Below are 12245 nucleotides of genomic sequence, written 5' to 3'. Positions count from 1 at the left end.
CACCCGTGGTGTTCACACATACACTCATCTTTCTCTATGGTCTTTCTCCTATTCCCGTTTCGCCTCTCTCTCTCTCTCTCTCTCTCTCTCTCTCTCTCTCACTCTCTGCTGGACCGTCATTAGCACATAGTGACACCTAGTGGCCGAATAATTGAACTAAGATTGGTATGCGTTATTGGCGCCAGGATTTCAAACGCTAATCTCTGATTTTCACAGCAACCAGCCACAATTAGGTGTTCTTTACGCTGTAGCGTGATGTATAACACCTTAGGAATGTCAGTGGATACAAAGGACAAACCCATATTAACATTTGTAATGGAAACGCTTTGGTTTATTAAGGGTTGATATTTCTTTCAAATAAATGGTTTTCATCTGGATTTTCTTGAGACTATTCTCTTCTACAGACCATTGCCGAGGTGACTTGGCACTTATAAATAATATCTTATGAGGCCATTTATTATTCTTCCTTGCAATTTTAAATGCAAAATTAAACGAGCCACACGGCATTGTTACCCAGAAAACGACTTTCGACACGTCACCATTACAAAGATCAGTTTACGCTGAGAATTGTTTGAAGCTCACAAATACACTTTGTAAGCAATCTGTATGACACGTGTACATTGCACTGGACAACAATGAGAGAACATTAATTACATAAATGCCGTACTGTTAGCCACGCACGTAGGTTGGTAGAAATGCTTTTCAATCGATCTTTGAGGTCATCTGTGGTACATTCTTGAAACATTCTTTCATCGTTTGCTTATTTTCGCAATAGGTAGCAGCACAGAACAGAAATACGTATTATGGCCGCCCTGGTCATAATCTATTTTCAAAGAGTACAAATATTCAGGAGGAACCATTTTGATAAACTGAAAATTATATGTATCGCAATTCCTACTTTTAATATTGTTGGAATATTCAGGGACCTAATCATACATATTTTTAATCGTATGTCTCTGATCCTTTATTACTACGAAATTTTATGGTCTGTAATGTTTCTTTTGGACTATTTGTAATTTGGTTATCCCTGGCACCCATTATCGCACTCTCTGCCATCTATTGGACTAGGTCAGTATTGTATCTTCAATCAAAATAACAAAGAGATGTGTTGGATTTTGAATATGAGTGATCAGGAAAGAAAAGTTATCTTGCATTAGAAGTAAGATCAGTTTTATACATCTGCATGTTTGTGACTTATCGAAAAGAATCGTCTACCCTGATGTGCGTTTGTTTATAATTTTACTAGTTTAATATGATTTTATTACATAAATTTGTGAAATGGGGTTAGAACATTTTACTGAATCAGCATTTTTGTTGCGAGAAAGTTGCAGTTAATATATTAGTTATAATTCTAAATCTTATTTTATTCCGTGAGGTTGTCGAATGGGTGTAGAACGTTTTGCTGAGTCCATGTTTTTTGTTGTGGTATTGTATTAAATACTGAATATTTATCTGAGTAATGCACGAAATTGTGGTGGCCTTCATATTCATTTTATGTAATGGGTTCCACTATTGTGTGAACATTGAATTTCATAGATATGGTTGTCCAACGAGGCACATCAACTTGGACTGTGGCTTCTGCTGACATTCAGGAACACCAAGAAACACAGCAACAGTCACCACATTTCATGAAACATGGTCAAGACTATGATGCAAACTCTATGAGAACAACTTCCATTGTAACAGACTCCAGTAGAACCTCCCCTGCTTTGCGATGCAACATGGTTGTACCATCTTCTACTCCGTCAGTAGATTCACAAACTCTGGTTGAATGGGTATGTGCTCCAAAAAAATGTTAGTTTTTGTGATGCCTAAACTTTGTTGATAGTTGATGTTAAATTTTCAAATGACTTTTCTTTTAACCTGTGGTGCACATAATCATGAGCATAGTTGATGTATGCTTGAACACAGACGTGATATAATGGGAGTTGAACTGTTAGTTTAATCATACATTTTATCACATGTTTAAATACATTTACCAAAGCTGAAGTTTATGTTATGTATACTACCATTGTTCACTCATTATTGTCTCATACCGTAGTATTAAGTGGCATGTTAGTAGTTATTCATCACTAATGTATAATTAAGGTACTTTAAGTTTAGTACTCACTTAGTCGTTGACAGAGGTTGTCCATTATTATTTTCTGACATTTGCTTATGAGGTTAAACAAGATTTTAATGTTTGAATTTTCATCAGATGTCACCGTTATCAATCCCATAAACACATTTCACATTTATGTTTGGTTTAATAAAGTCATGACTCTGTGAAGAAATGTTACACATTTCATCATTATTAAACCTGTATAAATATAATCACCAGATATGCTGTTAATAATATCTAATTTTATGTAAGAATTAAGTAAAGTTCTTGTGAATTTATCAATGTTTATGCAAGTCAGTGTGTTTGTCAGCAACATTTGCAGAATGTTCAACAGTTAGTTGCCAGTCCATTCCTGACCTTTGCAACAGTTGTTCGTCGTTGTTACACATGTCTGTGTTCATTCTAATGGTTGGGTACATTAATTTCTATCAAATAATGCCTTGAACTGTCTGTGGTCTAGCACATACACAAAATTTTGTGTAGCAGACTTGCATGTAATTGTTTGTGGTTTTGTGTTTGCACTTTATTTCAGAAAAACACATTCAACATGCGGCAAGTGACGCTCTCAAACCTAGCTGTCAGTCACCTCGGGTCGCGTCCCCCGTCCAGGCCTCAGGTTCCGGTGAACAGACTCCGAGGGAGATGCATCACGAGCACAGCGAAGTCACTCGATATTCTCAGACAGAACATCCAGTCTGCCGCCAACAAGGAGATTGACACCATCATTAAGAAATATTTGGAGGTTTGAACACAAGTTTTATTATGTCACTTATGTATAATAAGAATTTTGACAGCTAAATGATCCTGAAGTTCAAGAACAGTGTCAGCCTAAAATGAATTTGGAAAACGTGGATGAAAATGTGGACATGGCATTATATTATTCTGCCAAAGACGGTCTATGTTGTTATGAGTCGAATCAGAACAAACCGTGGTTTGAATAACAGAGCTCAGAATTATTAGATCAAAGCAAACAAGAGCAAATTGCAGTGGATGCAGAATTTAGCAAACGAGTGCACATAGTCTGGAAAAGCGCAGGTAAAATTTTGAGAATGCCTGCTGCCATTCAGTCCACAGTCTTTCATCTTCCTGTCTGTTATCTAAAATACACAACACTAAAATTTCACTTGTTTTACATTGGCGTGAAATAGTTTGTCACCACAGGGAAAGGTTTCTGAGAAACATAAGGATGATTCAGAAAATTCACAGTTATGAGCTTTATAATTTGTTCCATACTGAGGCATTCATGCTGTGTATATAATTTAATGTTACTAATAATTTATTTATGGTTCATTTAATGATGTCAGTATCCTGGAATTTCCCTGGGGGCACTGAAGAAAACCACAAAAAATCCCCTGTGACCATAGGTTGCAGTTAATTGACCACTATTTATTCATTCATTCATTCAAACTAGTTTCTTAAGATAATTAACGCATTTGGGTGCATGTCTGTCTTGCGATTTACTTTAGATTAGTCCAACTCTGCCGCATAATTTCAAGTGGCTCTTTTGTTATGTCACAGAAGTTCTTTCAGCCGGCAGTGGATAACATAAGAAACAACTTGGGACCAAGTAGCGTGTCTGAAGAACACTTGCGAGACGTGTGTCGTCAGATACTGGAGGACGCAAAGCAGATGTACTGCAGCAGCTCACAGTCCAGAGGCAGTTCGCCTTTCAATGAGCTTAGTGACTCTGAAACTTGCAGTATTGGGGAGAACCGCTTTGGCAGACCAAATACACGTGTAAGTGGTGTACTGTGTCTTCAGGCAGATTGTGGCCTACGTATAAATATAATCACAGATACTGTTTATTTTTTCCTGATGTAGGATGGCCGGACGTTGGCGTAGCGCCTCTAATTTGGTGTACTTTCCTTTTTTTTCTACCAGCACTGTTCTCTCCTTTTAATCTTATTTTTGTTTCATGAGGAGAGCAGTGAGTTCCAAGCAGAAGATGTAAAACTTCTTTTCTGTTGTGCAGTTTGCTGTCTTATGGATCTTGTGTTGACTGTCATGTAATATGAGCTGTGAAGTTTTCATGGCTGTGATCACTTGGATTATGTTCTTCTCAGGCACATTAACGCACTGCATTTCATTGCTGGATTCTAAATTTACGTTAACAGCGCAAGATACTGGGGCTGCAGGTCTTCGCAATAGGTTTTATGCATTCTACTCAGAACTCCTTGTTCTGACTTCGAGGAAATTCCTTTGGAGCAGTCAAATCACATGATGATTTTATATTAGGTTTGCTGGCAAATCATGAAGTTCCTTGTTATGTAATATTCTGAATCGCCAACTTACTTCCACTTTGTATGTGTTAATTACTTCCTTGATACTTTCTTTTCAGTAACTTGTAATTTGTGACCACGTTTCAGAAACATACAAAACAGCTGGAAAAATTAATATTTTATAGACAGTGTTTAGTGTTACATGTAGGGAGATATAATTATGATAATTTTGTTAAGTGACCCTCTGTGTTATTTAACTATTTATAATATATTAGTATATCTTTAATTTTATTAAAAATACTTTGAATGTTTAGTTACAAAATAACTTGTATTAGTTTTATTCCCATTATAAATATTAAGCCTCTAATGACCAACCAGAGTCCCTTGTTCCAGAAGAGAAAAGAATCTGATACAGATTCAGAGGCCAGCCAGTCGGCACGCAGAAAACGAAGCAAACCTTGCCCTCCTGGGAGTTTTCCTTCAGGGCGTTTTACACCTATGAAATTAGGAAGAGGCGAACCCATTCGTCGTGAAGGGCCGAAGTGGAATCCTGCAAGAATTGGAAAAAACACCTTTTTTATTATGGGTGCACGGTACGTTGTGATTACATTGCACAAGTCATTCATGAAGAGAGCCGGAGAAAAATAATGATAATTTGCGTTGTTACTTTTCTACAGTGGGCATCGTGTATAATTAGGTGTCGCTTTGGCGATTGTACCTGCATTGATCATGCTACTTATAATTTGTCTGGTTTCCATTGACTCATCACTATTTTGAGCCAATTGGGTGCCCTAGACCTATCGGAGATTTGTGTCGGTAATCGGGATCTGTTTTCTCTGTCAGTGGTTGTCTTCACTTTTGACGTCATCCAAGCCAGCTTCATCCTTGGATTGGTGATGTTGGTATGGGTGATTTTGAATGCCAGTGAACTTTGTTTTCAAATATGGGTATGAATTAAATGTAGGGACGAATGACTGCTTCTCGGATTGCTATTTTCAGTAACTCGGTTGATATGGGGTCTTGTACGTGCCTGGGTAAATGTGGGTATTCCACTACGGATCAACAAGCATGTGTCTGGACTGGCTCAACACGATGTTAGGAGACCAGGGTTTTGGGTGATGGTGTTGTGTACATTTAAGCTGTATTGCCAGAGTTTTGGAGATCTTTACGCTGTCTCCTTCATCAGGGGCCCTGCCGACGTAATACAGGTCCACAGGATAGTAGGAACTGTTCTATTTGATTCACGATTTGATGGCCGGTGGAGACAGAGACAAAAGCACAACTTTTCTTGAGGTTCAGTGGAAAACCTGCGTGGAAGGGGTAGCCTGTAGAGATAGGAGGGGCAGAAAAGAGGGAAAGAGGAGGAAAAGTAAAGATAAGGAGAGTGGAGTGGGGATTTTGTCTCCTTTAATGACATTAGATAGGACTGAATCAGATACAGAGAAGTGTGAGGCACTAAAGTAGTACCTGCGGCTTTAGTAAAGTTGAGATTCATATCAGTGACTTCACCAACTGACATTTCGAACATCAGTAGTTTAAGGTGTCAGAGACTTTATTATGTCTGAAAATAAGTTAAAGCAAAACATTTTATGCTTTAAAACTTTGCATGTTCTTGGCTGTTCCTCACATTATTTGTTATGAAGAGATTGACTTCACCATCTGAAATTAGACTTTTTTTTTTGTAATTGTGAGAGATTCATGAGCCGAATTTATTTTCCTCTTTTGTTGTTGTGATTTAGGGCTAACAAGGTGTTGGGTTTTGGCCAAACACGAGGTCGTTTGTACATCAAGCATCCAGACATCTTCAAGTATTCCGGTGACCAAGAAGACAAAGAATGGTTATCGAGACACAATCTAATGCCACCCACAGGTAGTAAAGCATACCTTATGGTCCTTGAAGATATCCAGGAACTCGCTGAAAGTGATGAATACAGGTTAGACCCTACAGGCATGCTTTAATTATCTTTTGAAGGTTTGAAAGCTGAGCAGTGCTTCATGAGACAGGCTGGTATGTGCTGAGTGGGACATGAATCAAGTTATCACATACTGAGCATTCCTTTTACTGCTGTGTTCCTGCACCATGCATCCCCCTTAACCTTTAAACATCCGTGTTTGTATTTTATTTGTGTATGTATAGAATATAACACTTGTATGAACTCTGCTGCACTTGAAATGTAATATGAAATGTTTGTTTTTTATTTTGGCACATCACATACAGTTCCCAGTGAATGTGCACCTGAAACTGTGGCGTGAGAGAACGTATTGCCCTATGAGTCGAGCGATGAAGTCCTAAACTCTTGTGTATTCTTTTATAGAAACAATCCGAATCTTCTGCTTAATGAGTTGAAAGGCTTTGAAGCACCTGGATTTATGTTAAAGAAAATCCGTGCCTATGTGAGTCAGATGCGCACAGATAATATTCCTGAATCAAATAAATCGACGCAAGACGGTGATCTGTGTGAAGAAACAGAGACGGGTTTTGCTGTGGTAAGTTGCACAGTATTCTGTATGGTTTAAATAAATGTGTAATGTATTATGAAGTAAGAATTAAACAAGTATTCTCAATATACAGATGCAAGACGAACTCGAACTTGCTGTCGACAGCATATCATCAGCCATGACACCTCCAGCTACTGTATTGGATTCAGGTATGTATAATACAATAGTCAGCTTCCACTGTCATCTGGAAGCATGGAACTAGAGGATTGAAATGATTATGTGAGATAGAGGTGTGTCTGAGCTAATGCAAATAAGCCCTTTTTGAATAGTGGGTAAGGGGAGAGAGACAAGAAAAACTGGCCCTTTTAAGTACCTGGACGGAATGTGTGATCAAGAATAAGTCTTTCTCTTGGACAGTTTTCTTCTGTTCTTTCAGGGTGTGAATAAGATCATGACCATCTCTTGTTTGTTTGTTTTTATCCCCTCTTTCTCCTCATCAATTGTTCGTGTCTGGTGCCTTGAAAGAGTGATTTTTCCTATTGGCATGGACGCCATGTCCCATCCTGATTGCAAGACTCTGATTGGCCAACCCCATTGCCTGATCCTCCTCCTAAACCCTTATTAAAATTCACTTTCTAATACTCCTCATTTCAATCCTGAGATAATGAGGCAGTGTGTTCCTATGGAACATCGTCATATAACCAAAATACTACACGTCACAACAACCAAGACGTGCACCATCTTTGTTCAGACTGCTATGGAAGCCTTTGATCCGTAAATTCTGTGACTTCTTATGTACATTGGCAGACTCCATTATGAACGTTCAGTACTGAACAGGTGTTGTGATTTTAATAAGAATGAACTTCCAAAACTGCAAGCACCAGAGTTTCAGGGTGAACATTTTGAGGCAGTATTGCGAAAATTTACGCAGCACAGACAAAAATAAAACATACACTGCCTGGCCCATTTGAGTTTTAAGATTTAAGGATATAAATACTGTAATGTTAAATGTGCATTCCTTCCAGGGCCTCCAACCCCGTCAGAAAACGCTCTGGAGCTGCTAGAATGCCCCACAACAATGACCATGTTAACTTCCCACAATTCTGATGGGTCCCCATACATGAACTTGCAAGAAGTGAGTCCAGATGGGTCCTATCATGATCTCCTGTCATCCAGAAATTCATCTGCAATGATAAGTTCACAAGGTCTTGTGTCCACATCACATCACGGCCTGGTTACAACATATACACACGCGGACACGATGGGACTCCATACAGCTGCAGCAGCCCCAGGAACAATGTCTTTGTCTACATCTATCGCCACATTATCAGCCCTGCTGGCCAATCATATAAGTAGTGATAACTCGCAGGAAGGAGTGGAGTAGTGATTCAGATACAAGTTGTTGCCTTCAGAAAGGAAAGCATAGAATTCACCTTTTCTTTGCTGGAAGCTTAACTTCTGGACTCTTAACAGTAATTCCATAATGAATCGGCTCCCGTCGTATCCCCCGGACAACCCAATTGGTGCCACAATTATGCACATAACCATATCGTGCCAGGTAAGTGCATCAGTGAAATCGCATTTATTCTTAAAATGATCGAATCTTCCGATTTAGTTGGATTCGGTCAAGAGAACAGTGAACTGGTTAGAAGTGTCAAATACTTTTATTTTATTTGGTGGAGGGTGCGTAGAATACCAATGTCCAGAAACAGTTCAGTTCAGTTCATCTGCTTTGTTAGAAGTGTTCATAATGAAAATTGATCTGTACAAATTTTGAAATACCAAAGTCCAGATATAAGTGCTTGAAACTTGTCCTGTTGAAAGTGTTCATGCGTCATCATTGTCATTGATATACATCAAGCATAGAAATTTCATGCCCTTACATTTTTATTAGAAATGTGATAGTTTTAGGTAGGAGCAAAATCATAATGTTCAAAAATTATATGTGAAGTTCATATTTTGTTTTGAAAGTCACAGACTACTGGTTTGGAACTCGCTATACAGAAACGAAGGCTGTACTTCAGACATTCCAGAAAAAGACTGCAATCTACACTTCCATCTTGAAAAATATTTTCATTCTAAACCCAGAAATTTGGAATATAATCACTATATTTTTGTCTTTGTTTAATTTTTTTTTATATATATATGTTATGTGAGAGACTTGACATTAACAATTTTTAACAGCTGACCTGCCAGAAAAATGTATTTTGTGTAAAATAATTTGTGTTTAATCAAACGACCTGTATTGTGCTGAGGTTCAGAATGAATGGAACTTTACCTCTGCTATCACATGCAACTCTGTGGCTTGGTGCTTAGGCACAGAGGTTACTTTCCCTTTACTTGTAGATTTGACACAATACAGTATCACATTTAGTTGAATAGAATAATACTTAGGTGCATTTAGCAGATGAATGTGAATGTCCCACATTCATTCTTTCTGGAAACCAGTCATGCATCATAAGTACAATCTGGAATTAGCCTGCAGCACACTCAGTTGCTGACCCAGTATTCATTAGATGTTCTGCAAGCTATAGCATGAACAAGCATTACGTTATGGGCTCGACCATCCATCCGTCTGTTCATCTGTTGTTTTTTTGGCCTAGAAATTGGGCATCCTCCAAGGCTTCCCTTTCGGCTTGGGACTATGCCCACAGCGCTTGTCCCTGTTAACTTCCTCTCCCCCCACCCTCAAAGGTTTATATCATCTCAGGTTACATCACCCAGGCCTTGGGAAGACCATATCTGGGGACTATTCCCCCCCTGGAGCCAATCCATGGTAATGTCCTCCCAGCCAGACTTTTATCTCCAGGGGCTTTAATGCCCATTATGCATGCTCATTGGGGACTAGCATACTGAGGCTTTCTTAAAAATTGTGCTTTGCCCTCACTGGGCTTTGACATTGTAGGGCTTCTGCCATGATGGGCTAGACCATCACTGGAATGCTACCCTGGGTATGATGCCATTCAACTACCACAGTTTGACCTCCCATGGGACTACACACCATGGGGAAACTCTACGAGTGTTTCCCAGAAACCCCCATAAGATCAGATTTGCCACCCCTAGGGCTTTATCACCCATTCCTTTCCCCAGCATGCATTCTCACTGGGGCCAAGCCCTCAATATTTGCTGCTCCATGGACCACATCTCCCATGCCTTGCCAGTGCGACCCATGCTTCCACTACCCTGGTTGCAACAGAGTGAACTGAGGTCATTGTTCGAGCATATTGTTCTGACAATGAACTCGGTTTGATATTAATGGCTGCCTGAAAATTTAAAACGTCTAGTTGACAACTTGAGAATTTTATTCCAGTTTAATTGTAATACAATCCTGAAGAAATGAGGGGTGGAAAATTCCCAGATCTTTTTACCCATGAGAGTTCAAATTTCATCCTGACTCATAACATTGTTAACTGGATGTGACAGAATTTGACAATAACATTTATCAAAGAGCTTGCCACATCTTTGTTGCGATTGTACCGAAACAGAATATGCTTTGTTATGCAGACTATCGCTTTAAATCAATGTAATGTTATAGTTTTGATGCCAGAGATTCTTTGCCTAAGTTTGGAATGGGGAATGGCAGAGTATAATTCTTTTGTTTCATTTTGATATTACTGTCCCATCAGTACTTATTTCTCCCAAGTGCTTTAATTCCTTATTATTAAAATTTTCCACATTTAATCTGCTATTAACTTCTGTGTGAATATAGTTTTGATTTGTTATTATTTGCTTTGACCTGTATTCTGTTCTTCATTATACTGTTTATTTTCAGGGGAGATGAGATGGATTTAGCGTAAAGCATGCATAGTATAATGTAGAAATGCGTAACAAATTTTGGTCGGACAACGTAATGAGAAGAAATTATTTTTGGAGACACACATGGAGGATAATATCAAAACTGATTTTAAGGATGTAGAGTATGGACTGGATTCATATAACCCAGGATAGGAAGGTCCAGTGGCTGTCTCTTGTGATCTCAGTAATAAAAGAGGTAGGGAATTTACTTAGCATCTTCACCTTTCCAACGAGGTCATCTCTGTAGTCCACGACTGTAATCTTGAGACTTGCAAGGAATGCAGGAAGTCCGTAGCGTTAAAGGCAGACGCCATCTTTCCTCCTTCACCCCACAAGTCTCAAGATTACCGTCGTGGAGTTGTTTATGTTTTTGCTTAATAAATTAAAATTTTTAGCATAGAACAGTACGTGATGCGTTCCATTCACAGTTTCAATTTGAAGGGTTGTGTAGCCTCAACAGAACTGAGGAATGTGACACACGCACCCAGACACAGGAAGGTGTCCTTGCGGGGGCATCTGTCAACCTAATCATTTTCTCCTTAATCACAAAAGACCAACATTGACAACATATATGCTGTTTAAAACAAGTGATAAATTCTGTAGTAAGGAGGATAATATGAGTTTACATTGAAAAGTTTGAAAAATAGTTACAATGAAGATGATTGTTATAATAAAATTGCCTCACATATGAAGGAAGTTAATGGCTAAATAGGTTCTCCGCATCTTCAGGAGTTCAGAGAATTCAAGAATCGGATGTTGATTTATTTAAAGTTTTGAGAGATATCAGGGACTGAACACAGTTTACAAGAAGGGAAAAATAATAGAACCAAATTATTGATAGTTTTAGGTTAGTGTCTAGAGGCCGGTTGCCTGTTTGAGTATCAAAACTTCATTGCAAGCCGCACAGAAGCAAATACTGGTGTTATATATTAGAGTAGTTTCTTATAAAAAGATCTGGACTCTTTTAGTATGTTACTTGTTACAGTATTACAGTGTTCTGGCTTGTGAATTGTGATAACAGTAACAATGAACACATTTATTTTTTTAACACTAGCTTCTAGACTAGAATGAGTGGCTGATTGTAAATACTCTTATTCTATTTTGTTATTTGTAATTTAAATGCATGATAGGCTTATTTTTTTGGAAAAGTGTGAAACTTTTATTAATTATTGTAGATTGTAATTGTTATGCCATTCTGTACTCTGAAATATATTTGTTGAAGATTTTTGTAAATCTCAGATTGTATTTTACAATACATCATCCCTTGAATGTAATTCTTATTACAAGGAAAATGATACATTAACAAATCATACTTCAAAACTCTGACAGCTATTTTCATTGCATTTATGAACTTGTCTGAACCTGTCCAAACATGCCAGGTTTTGTCTGAATTTGTCTAAGTATCTCCAAACCTGCCCCAATATATCTGAACCAATTTGGATGTGTCAAAACCTATCCAAACATGTACCAACCCCTAGTTCAGCACTTAACAAAAATAGAAATATGGGGCATCAATACCTATACAGATAATATTTTGTACCACTGTAAAATTATATATGGAAAGGGCTTGCTACTCTATATCCTCCTTTTATTACAAATAATACAACAGGTGACTGATATAAAGGTCATGTTAGATTGGTTACTTGATGGTTCTATGACGTACGCCGGGCAGCCTATCACTCAGGGTGGTA

At 38.2% G+C, this 12245-nt stretch overlaps 1 protein-coding gene across 7 annotated transcripts in view; it reads left to right on the top strand.

Annotated features, from left to right (window-relative positions):
• LOC110830877 (deoxynucleotidyltransferase terminal-interacting protein 1) overlaps positions 1–11877 on the top strand; it is a 164940-nt gene extending 153063 nt beyond the window's left edge. Inside the window, exons 1-10 of one of the 7 annotated variants that reach the window (XR_015535211.1) lie at positions 1068–1159; positions 1537–1775; positions 2634–2843; positions 3620–3838; positions 4714–4913; positions 6060–6254; positions 6636–6807; positions 6893–6968; positions 7785–8317; positions 10532–11877. Coding sequence is in view for 6 of the 7 variants with exons in the window: in XM_022066235.2 (XP_021921927.1) it covers positions 1539–1775; positions 2634–2843; positions 3620–3838; positions 4714–4913; positions 6060–6254; positions 6636–6807; positions 6893–6968; positions 7785–8143 (1668 nt within the window). In the remaining variant the exon portion in view is untranslated. Of the gene's footprint in view, positions 1–688; positions 1222–1536; positions 1776–2633; positions 2844–3619; positions 3839–4713; positions 4914–6059; positions 6255–6635; positions 6808–6892; positions 6969–7784 lie in introns of those variants that run through there. The other 6 variants (XM_087348981.1, XM_087348983.1, XM_087348980.1 and 3 more) reach the window with 6 other exon arrangements.
• Positions 11878–12245: the final 368 nt, after the last annotated feature.

This window comes from Zootermopsis nevadensis, unplaced genomic scaffold, assembly GCF_977971745.1.
Source record: "Zootermopsis nevadensis isolate Lab colony 2312 unplaced genomic scaffold, Znev_1.0 Znev_ptg000015l, whole genome shotgun sequence".
Taxonomy (NCBI): Eukaryota; Metazoa; Arthropoda; class Insecta; order Blattodea; family Termopsidae; genus Zootermopsis; species Zootermopsis nevadensis.
The sequence above is the reverse complement of the archived record's forward strand: the minus strand, read 5'-3'. Positions and strand labels throughout refer to the sequence as shown.